This window comes from Pan paniscus, chromosome 8 (assembly GCF_029289425.2).
Source record: "Pan paniscus chromosome 8, NHGRI_mPanPan1-v2.0_pri, whole genome shotgun sequence".
NCBI classification, from domain to species: Eukaryota; Metazoa; Chordata; class Mammalia; order Primates; family Hominidae; genus Pan; species Pan paniscus.
Window position 1 is genome coordinate 73,107,450 of NC_073257.2, and position 19,416 is coordinate 73,126,865.

A 19,416-nucleotide genomic window follows, 5' to 3' on the forward strand; every position below is an offset into this window, starting at 1 on the left:
CTTCATCACCTTCATCTTTATCAACAATATCTTATACTTGAATTTTACTTTATAACTTTAAAATCCATTCATATACATTTTTCATGTAAGCCTCACAATAGCCCTGTGAGGTATTATTTCTGTTCTACATTCTGAGGAAACTGAGGCAGAAAGGTTAAAGGGCTTGTCTGAAGTCACATTTTCAGGCTGCTGAGAGACCTCTATTAAGCAATTAGAGTCAAGACTTTCCCACTCCTAGTTAAATGATCCACTTCCTACAGCTCTTCTCTGTCGGATTTGTGAATTCTCTTTCAAATCTTTGCCTTCTTTTTTCCTCCAATCCCTTCTTCAAGCCTTCTTTTGCTTGGACTGGTGCATTAGCCCCTTAACTAATCTTTCTTCGCACTCACTCCTCACATTTTAGTCCACAGTCTTCACTGCTGCAAGAAAAGTCTTTACATAACACAACTATGACCTGGCGGCAGTTCTGTTTTAACTTCCTCTGATTTCACAAAGCCCCTGGAATAAAGTCCATACCCTTTAGGCTGGCACACAAGGCCCATTTACAACCTAATCAAACCCTGGGAGGACAAATCTTTGGAAACAGTAGACGCAGTACAGTGCTGGGGTTATGGCATAACCATGGTAAAGGCATAGATGGGTTCCAGAACACAGGCAGGAAGTGCTTTATTGTGACACTCATCACAAAGTGTTGATTCTAACACACACCCTTAGGAACTTACCTTCTTATATAAATATTTGGCCTTTAACACCAAAGGTAATATATAGGACAGACACTGGTCTTAGGAGGAAAAAGATGATACTGGGTAGAATTTGGATTTGACGACTTAGATGAAAAGGAGGGAAAATTATAGGGTGTTGACAAAGGTGGAAGGGAAGTGCAGGGAAGAAGGTTTAACTCAAAAGTTCGCTCCTGAGAGCATTGTGTTCCTTGTTCTTAAGACTGACTTGAAATTTACCAACTGATGAAACTCTTCAAGGCTTAGCTCAAATACAAACTCCTTCACAAAATCTTCTTAGAATTGCTCTGTAGAAGGCACTGTCCCCTCCACTGTTCTCTACAGCTCTGCAACTCTCCTCCAGTCCATGATTGTGAAGACTGATTATCATAACCTATTTTTATACAGAAAGTTGCTGAGGCCAGGACAGTCTCTCATTTACTGTGGACTTCTTAACCTCTACATGGCTCCTAATATTCAATTCCTAGTCCATGCACTGAAGAACAGAAGGATTGTGGAAACTGAATATAAAGTGTTTTTAGAAATTTAATGCAAAACATACCTAGAACATCAGAAATTGTCTAAAGAAAGTACCATTTACTATTGCTTGGAGAGCATAAAAAGTTGTGTCAATATAAAATTTTGTGATAAGCCTATTAGGTAAATGTCAAAATAAGGGATTTTTGTTGTTGTTGCTGTTTGCTTTTTTTTTTTTTTTTTTTGAGACAGGGTCTTGCTCTGTCACCTAGGCTGGAGTGAAGTGGTGCAATCATGGCCCACTGCAGCCTTGTCCTCCCAGGTTCAGGTGATCCTCCCACCTCAGCCTCTCAAGTAGCTGAAACCACAGGTGTATACCACCAGTCCTGGATGATGTTTTTTTTATTTTTATTTTTATTTTTCTAGAGACGTGGTCTCACTATGTTGCCCAGGCTGGTTTCAAAATCCTGGCCTCAAGCGATCCTCCCACCTTGGCCTCCTGAAATGTTGGGTTTACAGACATGAGCCACTGTGCCCAGCCTAGAGGAGGGTATTAATATCAAAATTTTTTGAAAAGGAGTGCTCTCCAGCCAAAAAGTTCAACATAAAAAAAACATAAAAAGTTGTTTTTTTATACAGGGGATTTGAGGGAACCGACATTTTAAAAGAAATGTATTTCCCTCCACATGGTTTGGCTATGTCCCCACTCAAATCTCATCTTGAATTGTAGTTCCCGTAATCGCCATGTGTCACGGGAGGGACCTGGTGAAAGGTAACTGAATCATGGGGGCGGTTCCCCCATGCTATTCTCATAATAGTGAGTAAGTTCTCATGAGATCTGGTGGTTTTATAAAGGGCATCCCCCTTTGCTCGGTTCTCATTCTTCTCTCTCCTGCCGCCATGCGAAGAAGGATGTGTTTTCTTCCCCTCTGCCATGATTGCAAATTTCCTGAGGCCTCCGAAGCCATGCTAAACTGTGAGTCAATTAAACCTCTTTCCTTCATAAATCAGTCTCAATTATCTCTTTATTAGCAGCATGAGAATGGACTAATACACCCCACCAAAATCAATATCGACATTTTATATATAGTGAAACAAATTCTCCTTCAAGTTGTATTTTACATTTGTGACACTTAAATATGTAACCACTAGAGACATTTAAAAAGTAGTAACTGTTTGTTTTGCAACTATAGGTCCGAATGATTTTCAAAAAGTGGACACTGTCATCTTGAGAATGAAATACTGTAACAGGTTGGACTGAGGAATACAAGGAAGATGAAAAACCCTTCAATATGTGTGTTTGTATGAATCTGATGTTCTCTGGGGCCCAGATACCTCTAAGTGTTAACTAATTTTATTGTAATAATTATAATTTCAAGGATGACATTATTATGAGTAACCAACATTTTGTCTAATACTTTATACTTTTCAAAGTGCTTTTAATCACACGCTTTCATAATTAGAGAATTTACTTCAAGTGCTGTCCAATCATTTGACAAAAATGAGTTCTGACACCAGAGATGATGGTGCCTGTTAGAAGGGCTCAGGGCACACTCCTCATGATTTATGGGCTGACTTAAAACCCATGGCTGATTGATGGGATCCAGGAGTGTTGAAGAGCAGAACACCAGGCTACAGAGACACCTGCTGCCTGTAAATTTTAACTTGGTCAGGACAGGGAAACACTGAGTCCCTTGGCTTACCTTGCTAACGGGCGCCTGGCTCGATTAACAGCTTCCAGGTCGGCATAGCGGAGATCAAGCTGGCACCCAACAAGGATAACGGGTGTTCGAGGGCAAAAGTGCTTGATTTCTGGATACCACATGCTTTTCACATGATTTAGGGAATTGGGATTAGCAATCGAAAAACAGAGGACCACAACATCAGACCTAAAAGGAAATCATAAAAGAAGCTTGTATTGCCTTTTAACAGGTTTTTCCGTTTACCATTATGGTTCCTCCCAAACCCCATCCTTCTAATGCCATCTCATGTCACAATTAAAAAAAAAAAAGACCAGATATTAAAAAACATCTTGGAGTCATGCAAACAGCCTGATAAGCCCCCACATTCCAGCACCAACACAGCCTAACAGTTCATTTCCATATTGCACTGCAGAATGCTGATGCATTGATGTTTCCGATGAAGTTATTTTATGGTAGAGATGATTACCCAAACTTGTCTCAGTCCTGGAACCACAACATGCTGAACTATTTCTCTTCATCACAAGAAATAGTTTCAAGAGAAAAGAAAATACAAACTACCTTTCACCAGTTTAAACAACATAAAGGTGATGATGACTCATCCCAATGAGATAAAGCAAACAATTTAAACATTACTGAAAATGTAACAAGTATTTGCTGTACAGGGTCAGCAAATACACAGAAGGATTTCTGCCCTTCTTCCCACTTATGCACACATGTAGACAGCATAGCCACTTATCTGTTTCCGAAAAGAAAAATCCTGAATTTGCAGGAATTTTGACTCTTTACTAAGTAAGGCAAGAAGGTAATATTTAACATATAACTAGGCGAGAATTAGATTGATGACTAACAAGATGAGAAAATATTGGAAGCAGATTTCTCAAATGTTACATGAGATACAAAGCAGGTATATGGGGAAAAGAAAAACTGCTTTATAGTAAATTTTGACATAAGGGTCTTCCATTTTTACATAATAACTTGCCATTCTAGGAGTCAAAGAACTATTTTACAAAACAGTTGTCCAATTATGGTGTTTGATAAATAGCTGCTAAAAGGAATCTTTCATAGGAATTATAAACCATCATTCTAGGTTAAAATGTGCTGAATGATGACTTTCAAAACACTGAGGCAAAAGGATACAAAGAATAAGAAAAGTTACGCCCAAGGATTCAAGACTATCTTGTGGCTAAATTCAGAAATAAACTCTTACAATTTCATTAGATGTTAATTTATTGCCATTGCTTTTATTGTTTATGTAATGAGAAGAGTCAAGTCGATGAATCAAAACACCTTCCTTTTAAATCATTAATGAGCTTCCCCCCTACATATCAATGAAGACAAACAAATATATGCAGGCAACCATAAAATTTCTAAAAATAATCACTTGCAATGCAGAAAACTGCAGGGTGCTTACATTAAATGTAATTCACAAGCTGTGTCTTTAAATTTATATCCAAGAAAAGCTGCATCAGACCACAACAAATAGAGCAGAAAATCCTGAGATTAAAATATTTCCAAATTATAAGAGAGGACCTAGGACTTAAAGTAGATGAATGTATTAATCTGAATGTTCAGAATCATCTTGAATAAAGATATCAAGATTTTTGGATGCTGGGATAATATGAGCAAAAATATGCATAAATATATAAATGAAAAGAAAACATGTCTTGTCTTTGGGATTCTGATTTACTTAGTGAAATATTCTGTGCTCAGTCTTACTTACAATCAGCATAAATAACAGTATCCAGTAAAGCCAAGAATGCTTTGAATTTTACATTTTTTATGGGCTGAGTTTTCTATTATTCATAATCCTATTTATATCAGGTATCTGATGAAACTCTGCTATAAGCTTCATCCTGAACATAAAATAAAGCCACCATGAATTTTGGCACAGTGAGAATAGAATGAGAATATCTGAGGTTCAAAATTATACAAAAAGAATTGAGGAAATATATCCAGCACCTAAATGTGTTATAATATGTATAAAATAGTTCTAATTGGTGCCTTCTATTTCCCTATTAAGACACATGGCTCTAAGGGGAATCATTCTCAGAGCTTAATTTATATGACAGACATGTAGCTAAATGTCAATTCTGTTCTCTAATTTTATGATACAGCATGTGAGGTTTTGAAATCAGAGCTAGCTTGGTTGTCAAGGTTACCATGATAACACTCATGGTATTGAACACATACTAGTTGCTATCCAGATGACCTGTAAACAAGTACAGACAGGACCTTGGGGGTTGGAAAAAAAGGAATCTTGTGATGATAGTAGCACAATGCCATCACACAATACAGGTCCTGAGGGCCCAACTTCTAACTATGTCACATCAATATCTAAATGCATGAAATGCCATTGGAAAGCTGGAAAAATAATTCAATGTTCTGTAAATATTTCACCTCAAAATAATGATAGTTAAAGAAAAGAAGTTGTGCTGAGAGCAATACTACCTCTGAAGATAAAATAACTTATTGAGTCAAAATTCTATCTGTATATCAGAAAAAAGGTCTTCTTGTTTTTCATATTCACATTTAGGTGCTATGAGAATCTGTGCTCATTATTTTACACTGAAAGCAGTTAAAAAATAAGATTTTTTTTATTTATTTATTTTTTGAGACGGAGTTTTGCTCTTGTTGCCCAGGCTGGAGTGCACTGGCATGATCTCAGCTCACCACAACCACTGCCTCCTGGGTTCAAGCAATTGCCCTGATTCAGCCTCCTGAGTAGCTGGGATTACAGGCATGTGCCACCATGCCCGGCTAATTTTGTATTTTTAGTAGAGACGGGGTTTCTCCATGTTGGTCAGGCTGGTCTCAAACTCCCCACCTCGGGTGATCCACCCACCTCGGCCTCCCAAAGTGCTGGGATTACAGGCGCAAGCCACCGCGCCCGGCCCAAGATCATATTTTAAGTATCACAATGCTTAAATGTCTTGTGGTTAACCCTTGTTGATCTAAATACAAATGCAAGTTAAGAAAACTTTACATAAAGATTACACAGAATTCTATTCTTAAGGTCTGCCATATGAACGTAGCTCCCTAAAACCAAGTTTAACCAAAAGGCTAAGCATTAGGAATCAATGGACGCAGTGACAGAGCTATAGAAAGATGCAGCTTTGATGCATTTCTCCTTACCAACATTCTTCTGTAACTCCTAATTCTCAACACATCAGTATCCTCTGTGATATAAACACATATACAATCAAGTAACTATTTTCAGAATGCCATTTATTCCCTCTAGATTTCGAGCCATTTTTTTTTAATCTAGTCAAAGAAGGCACAAGACCTGCAGCTAAGAATATCTCCAGCTTTAGGCAGAATGCCAAGGAACTAGAGATATTAAATAACTTTTAATCAAAACATTCATTCCCATGTGGAGACTGTTCAATGTCTGACATAAGCTTGTGTTTAAAAAATACCATTCCTCTGAAAGATAAAAAGAAACAGGCAAGTTCTAGCATTTCTATTTCTATGGCTCTGTTACATTTTTTAACTTTGAAGAGTCAGTTTAAAAATAATTGGGAGTGGTGAGTGTGATGAGGACATTCTCACATATCAGGCAGTAGGGTTAGTCTAGAAATGACCTCAGGGGTCCTGTTTCAGCTGTAAAAAGAATCAAATAGGATTTAAATGGAGTCCTACAGATATTTGGGGTAAAAAGCATAAGAATTCGAGAATGCAGAGGCAGAGTACAGGGTACATGAGATTGTAAACTCCAGAACCTGAATACTGAGAAGGGGTAGGAAGGAGTTTGGAATGTTTATTGTACTTACTTTTATTAAATATTTTATGTTTCACTGGGCTAAACAGTTTTATTAGAGAAAGCCAGAATTACAAAGGACTTAAGGATATATGGTCTTAGTTGCTTGCCCTTGCCCACGGAATGTTTATATCTTAGGGAAAAATGACTTCTTCTTTCTAAGGAGAAAATATCAATATAAAAATTTTGCTGGGTACTAAGACATCAAATCATGTCCATGAAATAACGTTTTGACTAGTCAAATCAAAAACAATCTGAAATAAATCGAAATGTTGAAACAATTGGAGATCTTGTTTCATAGAGGAGTGGGAGTGAATCAGAGAGACCAAGTCATCCAAAAATGCCTGAGCTGATAAAGCCAAGCTCAGCTGCATCAGTTTTACTTCAGATATTAAACAAACAAAAAAAAGCATTTTTTTTTCAGTTATCTTTCTAGGGGAACACTGGCCAAAGATAGCATGTGAAAGATTGGCAAGGATATTTGAATAACATAAGGAGTACATGCAAAGTTGGGACCAATCTTTGTTGGAGGATTAAAGAAAAAAAAATCCAAAAAAAGTGCATCTTACCCACATATCTTGGCCCTAGCTAGACTTTGAACAGCAAAATACCACACATGTTCTCAGAGACTGTCTTTATAATGTCTACAGTCAAATATAGCAGAGTTGGTGGGAAAAGATCAGAGAAGCAACCAGAAGCTCAACTTTTTTTCCAATCTGAAATACCAGATTCATCCTTTGAAGACATGGTCGGAAAAGAATTCATAATCAGTAACAAACTTTTATTGTTAAATAAATTTTCTTCTAAATTCTTTCCTGTCATAAAAGTACTGTCTTCTTAGTTTGACTTTCCTTTTCTAGTCTCATTTATTTTGCCACTATCATCCAGCTGAGGAGCTGTGGGCCTTGGGTTTTCTTACCTGGTTAAGTGAAAGAATAATTCTGACATTATCTTTTTATCTAGAAGCTTCAGATCAGGTAAATTTTACAAGCAATGAGAAGGACAGTGGACTCCACCAAGTTCTCCAGAAAGCTATGAGTCGGACAGCCAAATGCCCTTCTCCAGTTTGTCTGAGTCTGGTTGGGTCTCTTGATACATTAACACTTGGTGACCAAGAATAAGCTAACAATTACATACATATATATATATAATTTTTTTTTTGAGATGGAGTCTTGCTCTGTTGCCCAGGCTGGAGTGAAGTGGCTCAATCTCGGCTCACTGCAACCTCCACCTCCCGGGTTCAAGCAACTCTCCTGCCTCAGCCTCCCGAGTAGCTGGGATTACAGGCGCATGACCATGCCTGGCTAATTTTTTTGTATTTTTAGTAGAGATGGGGTTTCACCATGTTGGCCAGGCTGGTCTTGAACTCCTGACCTTGTGATCTTCCCACCTCGGCTTCGCAAAGAGCTGGGATTACAGGCATGAGCCACCGCGCCTGGCCGCTAATAATTATATTTACCCAAGTTCTGCTTGAAGTATCTCCTTTCAATGTACATTTGTACAAATTCTTTTGTTCTGTGGTAGGATCCCACCTCTTTATATGTCATCATTGACTATTATTACTTATTTTTTTAGGAGAGACTCCCCATATCCAGTATACGGACAGACATTGTGGTCACATTTTAATGGGCTTCTTTTCTTTGTCACTGTGCATGAGTCCCCCTCTGGCAAAGATTCAAGTAGGAGTGTCTGACCTTCTTTGGGGCTTCAAGCTTCTTTTTCCCTGCTGGTAACTGAGGTAGGTTCTTTACAGAAACATTTTCAAAACCATTCATGTCGACAACATATCTTTCATGCATATAGTCTGACAGGGCTATGCAAACAGACAGATCAAAACAGCACAAAACAGCTGGGAGCATGGCAGAGAAAAGGAATGTGTAACACGTGGCTTTGGAAAATTTTAGTAGGGGAGCAGCCCAGTGTGTATGAGATGCAGAGGGAGTTGTCAGTGATGGTGCACATAACCACCAGGAGATGAATGGCCGTGTAAGCTCATACTCATGGAGGATGGAGAGGCCTGTAGGGGAGCGCCTGGCAGGGGATCTGGGGATAGCAGGGCAGAACCATGCAGTGCCCTGGATGTGAGCAGAGAAATCAAGTTAATACTTTACCAATAGCGTGAGGCTTCTTAAGTACAGATGTTATGTGGGGAAAACTGTCAAAACATCCTGAAATATATCCAGATTTGTGAGTGATTAGCTTGTGCAACTATTTTTTTCCAAGCCCGTATCTGCATGTTTAGTAGGAAGCAATATTTTAAACCAGTCTTCCACCACCCTCTGAAAGTGGGGCCAAAGCAATGCATGCTCTTAAGTGCAGGGAAGTCACATCAGCATCCCAGCAATGCCACCGAACCCTAAGGTAGATAATATTGAAAGCAATGGCAAAAACCGCAATTACGTTTGCACCAACCTAATACTTGAGTCTTAGAAATGGTTGGTTCTACCATCATAGTACAAATATCACAGGGGGCAATGGCCTTGCCAAAGAAGGTTGTGGGTTATCATCCAATGAAATCAGGCCATTTTCCACTCAAAATCTCATTTTCTATACTTGGCAAATCATACTCCCGTTAGTTTATTCTTACACCTCACATAATCATCAGAAGTTGAATGCATGTGAAATTGCGTGAAGCACAAATAATTTATTAAAAGAAACAGCTTAAACAGTCTTACTTAACTCCTGGTCAACGAATGCAGGAGGCACTGAAGTAAAGAAGGCTTGCTAAACAGACGAAGGTGAAATTGTGGTAATAAACTCTCTTTCAACTCCATCTGGAGTTCATATTCCTCTTTGGCATTCCCTGAAGCTAAATGACTGAGGAACTTCCTTCCTATACTTTTCATGTTTTCTTCTGAGGGCAAGTTGCACGCATAAGAAAACTTCAGTGTCAGCTACCGTGCTATATGGGAGGTCTCTGGGATTAACCTCCCCGACTCTTCTGAGACCAAACTGGGTAAACCAGCACGATCATTTGACCACGATGACAAAAGGACTCTACCCAGCCTCCTTGGCAACTCTCTTTGAATCAGTAAAGGTATCAGGAATGGTCAAGTCACTTATCCAGTATTATTCATCAACCATCTAATCATTTCTTGCAGAAATAGTAACTGAGAACCTACTGTGTACCAGGCATTCTTCTAGACATTGGGGATAGAGTGATTAGTAAAAGACACAAACTGCTGTCCTTGTCACACTTGATCTCATTATGTTCACATTCTAGTGAAGACAGACAATAAAGAAGAAAAATATTAAAAATAGGTAGTGCTAAGTGCCAATTAGAAAATAAAGCAAGGAAAGGGGACAGAGATATTGGGAAGCAAAAATTGCTGTTGAAAATGAGGTGGCTAGGGAGGGCCTCGCTGAGAAGGTGACATTTCCAGAAGCCCTCGGGGAAGGGAGGGAATCAGTATGCCGGTAAATGGGGGAAGAACCTAGCAGAAGAGGAAACAGAGCAAAGGCCCGAGGTAGGAGCCTGCCTGTGGTGACCTCCTGGAGGAAGGGACCATGCCATTCTGCTGGAGCACAGTCGTGAGGGGAAACTGAAGTCTTTGAGCAGAACGTAGTGATATAATTTATGTTTGAACAGTGTCAGTCCATTGCTTTAATGAGAATGGACTAAATTGGTGGCAAGGTAAGAGTGGGAGAGGACTGGGAGGGTCAGCGGATAGGGAGGGAAAGGCAGGAAGAAGCAGAGGACCAGTTAAGAGGTAAGAATTCCGAGAGAGAGGATGGTAACTCTGCTGAGCCTGGGAGGGGTCCCCTACAGGTGGAAATGGCTGCATTCTGTATACACACGCTGAAGGTATAGCCTGAGGACCAGATGTGTGATGTGAACCAAAAGAGTTCAGAATAATGATAAGCTTTCTCGTGAGCTATTTATTTCTGCTTCCCTCTTCCGGGAACTGACACCTCTAGTTCAGCATTGTTAACCCTGAATTGTAATGGTTTATGTAGCTGTCTTTTCCACCATACTATGAGGTCATTTTCAGGGATTTTGTCCTGTTCCTATTAATTTCTCTCTCATTGTGCGCACACAGTGTAAGGAAACAGGCCCTCAATTAATTTTTATTAAATTAAAAGGCCTTATGGATATCAGAAAGTAAAACCTGCATATACAAATGTGTCTGCAGACTCAAAGTCTGAAAGAGATGAATTTAGGCTTAAAGTAAGTCAGAGAATCACTTGGAACTTTAATAAAGAATGAAAATATAATGTGAGCCATTACAGTTCTTCAGACTGTTAACGCTGAAAGACTGCCATGTAATACCTCCGGTATACGGCAGAGGTTAACCGGATAATCTCTATATATTTTAATTATTTGAATTTCTCTAAAAAATCTCTTTACCCCATGTAATTGGATAATTTCATAACATCAGAATAATAATGCATTAATAATTTCTTCCAGGAATTAGATTATCTCCAGAAGCAAAGGAAATGTAAAGAAATGGACAGGTTACTTTCAGGATTAATTCCAGGTAAGTTACAACAGAATTAAGGCTTAAGAAAGCCCTCTATTGCACAGACCATCTTGCTTTTAAAAAACACACAAAACAAACAAGCAAATCACTAAAAGCATAGTCAAGATGATAAATTGAAAAAAGAATTCGCTAATGTGCTTTCTGTGTCTGCAATTCAGAACTTCCTCCTTCTGACTTATTCTCTCTAGGCTGAGGGCAGAGGCATTTTTGGGGGAGAATAAAGTGGTGGACTAATTTTGAAAGTCTAATCATGGCCAATATTAGAAATTACTGGTAGAATTGTTGTTAAGATTCACTAAGGAAAATATCAGTGAAAGTGTTCTATAAACCGTTAAGTGCCAATTATTATCAGACAAATATAATTATGGGTTCAAAAATCACTAAGAGTGTATCTTGTATGTTGACTTTAATAAGAATGGCAGAACACTTTCATCAAGAGATCCTTTCCTTTTGGATTACCAGCTGTGTCCTTTATTGATATGGAATAGCTGAAAGATAGGTAACAGAATTATCCACTGAAGATATGCAGAATTACTTAAGTCTCTTTCTTTTCACCACCTACTTTGAAAGGAAAAACTGTATGGGCTGGAATATATTTCTTCATCAGAAAGTTCCAGTATAAACACATCACAAACTGATGTTTTCTTTTCTTCTTTCATCATGAAAAGTCAACACACTTAGTTGTATTTGACCAACTTGTCAAGCTTCCTGTTATTAAGCAGTAATAGAAAAAAAGTAAAAGGAACGCAGAACATAAGACATTAATGTACTGAACAATGCATATATTCCTTATTCTCTTTGCCCATTGCAGTGGCCTCATTAATCGCACTCCTGTGGACTCTCTTGGGCCCATCAGTGCTTTTCTGGGCTGAGCCACAAAGAACCCAGCCATGTGACTGGTGCTTGGGCAGCAGCCAAAATCCTTCCTGGCCCTGGCACATGGGTGAGCCCCAGGCATCAATCAAGCCCTGTTGCTATCTCATTTGGCACTCCGCTTTCCAAGGACAATTTCATCCTGGGGACAAGGCCGCGTCAGGCATAGGAATCCCAGCTCTTCTGTTTTTCCCTTCTGGGTAGAATACAAGATGTACCAGTTCAGAGCGGGAAGGACAGTGTGGGACAGCAGGCTGAGGGTGGCACAGAGAATGGTACATGTATTTTCTGTGCGCCAGATGATTCAGCTTCACTGCAATTCTATGCTTGAGTTCTTTAGTACAGAATCCCTAAACTTCCAACACTGATTTAATTTTTTGAATTATTTGTATGCATGTAGTCTAACACGTATCTGTTTGTTTTGGATGATCACATAACAGCAATAATCCACCTTTAATTGTTCTACTTAATGCTCTCATCTTTAGGCAAATGGATTAAAAAATGTTTCTCTATATAATTATTCTTAAAAATTATTCTTATAAAGATCTTGAAAATGATACCCAGAGGAGAAACAACCTATAATTGGAAAAGCGTTATTATTCATACCAGTAATTCACTGTTTAAGAATACTCATTCACGAAAGGCATTACCAAAAAAATTTACAAGTCCAAAAACTTGGGGAAAACAAGGGAGGATTTGAGGGTGTGGCTGAGTGTAACTCTCTCCTTTTTCTCCTGGGGGCAGCTGATCTTTCTGTTTGCTAATTCACTAAGGAGAGGCTAAGCACCAGTATTTTCCATCTTCATCACCTTCAGGTTGATCCATCACTTGTTATTCTATTATAAAAGGGCATATATAAAATTCAACTTGGTAAAATAATTTGGCATTTGTTATAAGACTATTTCCTTGTCTATGCCTTAGAAGATCCTGGAACACATGAGAGATTTGTCAACTCATTCAACTAACATTGATCAAGCTCCTACAAGACACCAGGCCATGTATCGGGGATAGAGAATAGAAAGACAAAATCTCTGTCCTAAATATACTAGGAAAATAGGATAAGGGGAATGGGAGAAAATTAAGGAGCCAATTTTCCCGCAATACAGTTATTGCTACAATAGGGATTTGCAAAGCTGTCCTATGGGAACATAAGGAGAGACACCTCACCTGGATTCCGAAGGTGACAGAGAGGGTGGGAAGAGTGCAGAGAGGAATTCTAGGAGTACATGACACTTGTTCTAATTCTTAGCATATGAGTAGTGATTAGCTAGCTTGAGAATAGGTGGGATAGGGGCCTAAATTCTAACATAATTCATGTTTGTGGGCCTGGAGGGTACAAAGGGCACAGAACTGCAAATAGTTTGTTATGTCTGGACCAAGACAGGAGGCTGGGAAGGCAGGCTGGGATTCAATCCAGAGAAACAAATAAGAATGGAGTCTCATGCCCATGAGTCTAGTAACCAACCCCAGTGAGAGGACGCACTTGATCACTCAACTCGGCACCCAATTTCCAGTCAGAGTGACTGGGTACAAAATGGAGGTCACATGCATGCTGCCAGAGATTACCACCATGTTCACCAGTTCCAGAACGAACCAGCTACAAAAGACAAAATTGTTACTATTTGATGAAGAAACGGAAAACTTTCACAGAACGTGGTGTTCTCTATTTGGCTATCACAGGGTATCTGGTGAAACGTTTCTTGTTAGAAAAAGATATAAACATAACCACAGGCTGAGAAACAGGCCCCTGGGTCAGACTGTGAGCCACTGAGGCAGGGGGGTTCTATCTCTGAGAAGAGGGAACCAGCATGATTTTGTGCGACAGTATGACACTGTCCCATCGTTAGTTTCAGGGTTATATTCAGCTATTAAGGATCTGGTTCCATTTTTTAAGTTCACATAGTGATTTACGTTTTCAACGAGACTAACTTAAAGTTCCATAAATAATTAAAACATATATAGTCTAACACGCAAACCTTTCTTCATATATCATAGACTACTTTGTCCATAAGGATATTTCTTTTCTTTTCTTTTTTTTTGAGACAGGGTCTTGCTCTGTTTCCCAGGCTATAGTACAGTTGTGCAATCCTAGCTCACTGCAGCCACCACCTCCCACACTCAGGTGATTTTCCCACCTCAACCTCCCGAGTAGCCACAACACCTGGCTAATTTTTTGTATTTTTAGTAGAGATGGGGCTACACCATGTTGGCCACGCTGATCTCAAACACCTGGCCTCAAGTGATCCACCTGCCTCAGCCTCCCAGAGTGCTGGGATTATAGGCATGAGTCATTGCACCTGGCCTATTTCTCTTCTTAAAGAATTTTTATTGAGATATAATGGAAATATACCAAATTTGCGTATTTATTGTTTAATTTGATTAATTTTGACATACGTATTCCCCATGAACCATCATCATGATCAAAATGGCAAACATTTCCATCACCCCTAAAATTTCCTTATGTTCCTTTGTGATCCATCCCTCCCCTCCATCCTCTTCTCTAGGAAACCAGTGATCTACTTTCCGTCACTATAGATTAGATTGCATTTTCTAGGATGTTACAGAAATGGAATCACACAGTATGTGCTCTTTTTTGCTTGGCGTCCCTTACTCAAAAGCTCTCTCTCTAATCGTCAAAAATTCTTCCCTTCTGGCTGAGGTTTGGTAACGAGTATCAGAAAATTCCAGGACGGTGTTTACCAAAGTGGGGCCAGAGGACCATCTGCCTCAGAGTCTTCTAGGTACTGGCTAAAATTGGCTGATTCACCTCTTCCAGAACTCTTACATCCGAATGACTGCTCTGTTCAAATAGGAGAGCTAACAGTTTTAACCTAACCTCTTAGGGAACAACTATTTCTATCTCTTGGTTCAAATTGCTGCTTTTCTTTCATGCCTTTCTACTTTTTTCTATAACCTGAGCAATTTTTAGTTCTTTTTGTTATAGCAGCACACTGAACTGAATGTCTTTAAGACACAACCAGTAATAATTTCCCAAGACCTCTTGGTACCATATATTTAAAAGTGTGGTTTGGATTACTTTTCCATAAAAAGCACATGCATTGCTAACTTTCTTCCCTTAGTTACTTTGCTATCTATTTATGAAGTCTGCCATTAGGGCCAGTACTTGAGTGAAGAAAATGAAGCACTTCTTCAAGTGCAAAATGTAAGAGGGTACCAAAAAAACTTCAGTGATCCAGATAATACTTAAAAAAAAAAATTCAGGCTGGGCATGGTAGCTCACGCCTGTAATCTCAGCACTTTGGGAAGCCAAGGCGGGCAGATCACAAGGTCAGGAGTTCGAGACCACCCTGGCCAACATAGTGAAACCCCAGCTCTACTAAAAATACAAAAAATTAGCTGGGTGTGGTGGTGGGCACCTGTAATCCTAGGTACTCGGGAGGCTGAGGCAGGAGAATCACTTGAACCTGGGAGATGTAGGTTGCAGCAAGCCAAGATTGTGCCACTGCACACCAGCCTGGGCAATAGTGAGAGACTCTTTCTCAAAAAAAAAAAAAAAAATTCAAATTAAGGCAAAAAAATCCGTGGTGGACAAAATATCAAAATTTTAAATAAAGTCAGCATGAGTAACAGTGCCATATTGTGTCTGAGGCAGAAGGAAAAAAAAAAAAACCAAAATAGCAATTGTGATCCTGTCTTTTTAAGATTATTATTATTTACATTTTATGCCCAAAGCGAGTGACTCCCTCAGTATGCCCTAGTCCTGGCCCTGGTCCACCTCCTGGTCCACTTGAAGTTTCACTGTGCAACGGGCTGCTTGCCATCCTAACATCATCATTACAATGTTATTTCTGGCCCAGGCTTTAGAATGTGCTATGAACATTAAGAGCTAACTCAAAATGCTCTATCTAGACACACTCACTGATCCTTACTTTTTCCCTTGCCATAAAACACAAGCACAACCAATCCCAGGCAAAGATACAAACACCAGTCACTACAGTCCTGAATTTTTTAAAGGGCCTCAACTGTGCATTGAGAATGGGGTGTGTTCATTCGTGTCTGATTACAGGTAACTTCAACATGAAACTAGACATACAGAAACCATAGCTCTGATTAATGTTATCATTTAAAACATGTACTTTACTTCTCATAGGAACCAACAACATTTGAGGAAAATCAGTGTGTAAGAATAAACTATATAATAAATGGGTTCTAACTGGACACAAAATAAGCCCAGAAATTGCTGGGGATAAGGGCAAGTACAGTGGTTCTGAATGTTTTAGTTAAATGATTTGGGGAAAACATGCCAAGATTCCCATTCACTCTCAGAAGGTTTTCTTGGATGTATCATTTTTACTGAAAGCAAAAGGACTCATGCTCAGCTACTTAATGGATGCATATAAAGAATTAAGTTATTTGTTGTGGAATAAAGAATTTAAGAGGAACACTGGAATATCAGAGCTCGTAATAGATGGTGAGTGCTGGTCTTCAGGGTCCACACAGTACTGTGTAAGATTCAGACCGTACCAGGAGGAAATTTCAAGTAATTTTGTCATCCATCATCATCACAAACTACAACAGCATGGTGGATGGGGAAGATATGGGCTTTGGAGTCAGACAGATTCAAGAGGAAAGTCCAGCTGCACTCTGTCCTGGCTGTCTGACCTTGGCCCTTTTTTGTGCCTGTTTCTCCAACCGTGAAATGAGCCTATTTTGCAGGCTCGCCACAAGAATGAAGCAGTACAGGACACATGCAGCACGTAGCACAGGCCTGGTGCATGGGGCACCCTGATTAAACTGTAGTTGTTATCACTGTCAGCAACATAGGCTTTATTCAGTGTCTGAAGGTTCTCTGACCTGCAGACAGATCAATGAAGGAAATTTTCTAGGGGAAAAAAAAAACAATAGAATCTGCAATTATTTACCTATGTGTGACTAGACAAAAGGGACTGATATGGTTTGGCTGTGTCCCCACCCAAATCTCGAATTGTAGCTCCCGTGATTCTCACGTGTCGTGGGAGGGACCCGGTGGGAGGTAACTGAATCTTGAGGGCAGGTCTTTCTCATGCTATTCTCATGACAGTGAATAAGTATCATGAGATCTGGTGGTTTCATAAAGGGCAGTTCCCCTGCACATGCTCTCTCTCTTGCCTGCCACCATGAAAGATGTGACTTTGCTCCTCCTTTGCCTTCTGCCATGATTGTGAGGCCTCCCCGGCCACACAGAACTGTGAGTCCATTAAACCTCTTTTTCTTTATAAATTACCTAGTCTCAAATACGTCTTTATTACCAGTGTAAGAACTGACTAATACAGGGACTGAAGGGCCAGATTCCTGATAAAGGCAGAGCCCATCCTGTTTGTCTATATTTTCAGTGCTAAGTCCCTAAATGTGGACATTTCATTTTTATAAGAGCTCCAGGAGACAACTCTTGAGTTGAGCGACATCCCTTTAAGAAGAGGCGCTTTCCTTGCCAAAAAAGAGCAGCTGATCAAAGTCATGGTTACTATGTACGGTTTTGTTCCTGACATTTTAAAAGATCCAGAAAAGAGCTTCAAAAGTTCATCCAAAAGTGGATATAAAGTAGGTGGTGGAAAAAAGGCCATAAGAGAGCTGGAGTTATTCACTCCAGAGAAGAGAGGGTCGACAGATTTCAAAGTGCAGAGTGTTACAACACTCATGCTACTCTGTTTCCTTCATCTCCATGGAATAGAAGGGCTCCTATCAATACTTTTTTTTGGATAGATGGATGATTTCCCTTCCTGAAGACATGGGGTCAACCAGATGACCTTTTGAAATCTCTTCTAGTTCCAATCTTTGCACAAATCCAAAAGAGCAAATAGAAATCCAGCTCACCAATGTAGGGTCCCAGTAGGTTGAGGTAGCTTGGCACAGTGGAAAGAGTGAGAGCCAGGAGTCAGGCAGAGTGGCTTTGAATCTGCCTCTGAGACTCACTTGCTGGGCAAATTTATGGCAGTAAAAGAACTCAACCTTTTACTCAATGGTAGCACCAAGATCATCTCTGCCTCCTACAGTTCCTGAAAGGATTAACTAATGTTGGCAAAGCACCTAATGTGTTGACTGGCACACAGTAGGCTTTTGAAAAATTGGAGCTTTTATTCTAATTGGCAAAAGAATGGGTAGAATAGTTCCATTTAAATCATAAGAGAGCAATAACACTGTGGTTATACCACATCAGGAACATTGCAAATTCAAGTTGGCCAACTGCCTACCACTGACAACTCCTCATCCCACAGAATCCTCTCTGCAAACTAGAGCTTGTCCATGCCAAAGAATGTTTGAGGGGCAACTTATTAACTACCTTTTGCTATGAAGCAGAGGAAACCGAAGGCAAGGTCTAAAACATGTTGGTTTAAATCTGGCTTCTGTCACTGTCACCACAAGAATCAAATTAATTATTTTAAAAAGGTTTCAAATACAATTTCAAGAATAGGGAACGTATTTCACATGCCTCAAAGTTTATGGCTGAGTACATCCCACTGAACTGTAATTCTCGCTAAGTACAGTAAAAATGTCAGTCACAAAACAGGTTTGCAAACCAAACAAGTTTTGCAAAAACAAAAAAGGTTTGTAAAAGCTATAATTATGATTCCTGTCCTTCACAAATGATATAAAGGTAAAACTTGAAGTCATTAAGAAATTAACCAGCTCTCTCAGAGCCGGGAAATGTACTGGTCAGGGACCTATAGTGAATAAAAAAACTCCTACTTCTCTCAGTTTTTTCCATAAAAATGTAACTTTTTGGCATTACGTCAATGTGATATTACATATTTAGCATTTACAGAAAGATGCTGGAGTGCAAGAGAGAGGAGCTCTGGTTTTTATTCTTTAACTAGAGGTGGGGTCTGTGTCAGGACGCCTGGAGGCTGTGAGGAATTGGAAAAGGCAGAGGAAATACAAGGTACAAACATGCACACAAAGCAAGGCCCTAAGGAGAACGTGGCCAGAAACACGGGAGTGTTCCTGAAGCCCCTCAATGTTGCTCAGAGAATCAAACTTGGCTTGGGGGAGCACTTCCTGTTTCTATCAAAGGGATAATGGGTTACAGTTGACAGAACCAAATGTTACAGACAAAGGAGCAGAACAATGCACTTTGAACCAATGGAGTCACAGGAAAGAGCAGCTTATTTTTGTTGGGAGGGAACACACACGCAGGTATGGCATGTTGTATTGTAAAATGACTCCAGCTATGTCAGAGAGCTGGACGGGGCCCAGTGTGGATCTACGAAGGCCATCGTGCCATTAAATAAATGCTATGCAGGAATCTCACAAGATAATGAAGCAGCCCTTTTATTACCACCACACCAGCTTTACGCTGAGGGGTCATGTTAAATTTCATTGTTTGAAATGAATACATTTCATTGTTGTTGTTTTCTCTTTTTTTTCTGTTATTTTTTCACAGGTATTGACAAATGCATAAATTTCTA

The 19,416-nt window shown here is 39.6% G+C and overlaps 1 protein-coding gene across 43 annotated transcripts in view; it reads right to left on the reverse strand.

The window, feature by feature from the left end:
* RHOBTB1 (Rho related BTB domain containing 1) overlaps positions 1–19,416 on the reverse strand; it is a 141,200-nt gene that overhangs the window by 29,214 nt on the left and 92,570 nt on the right. For 41 of the 43 annotated variants that reach the window (XR_008619933.1, XR_008619935.1, XR_008619936.1 and 38 more), the window contains one exon: positions 2,900–3,085. Coding sequence is in view for 37 of the 43 variants with exons in the window: in XM_055092870.2 (XP_054948845.1) it covers positions 2,900–3,085 (186 nt within the window). In the remaining 6 variants the exon portion in view is untranslated. Of the gene's footprint in view, positions 1–2,899; positions 3,086–4,310; positions 4,445–8,767; positions 8,825–19,416 lie in introns of those variants that run through there. The other 2 variants (XM_034930630.3, XM_034930628.3) reach the window with 2 other exon arrangements.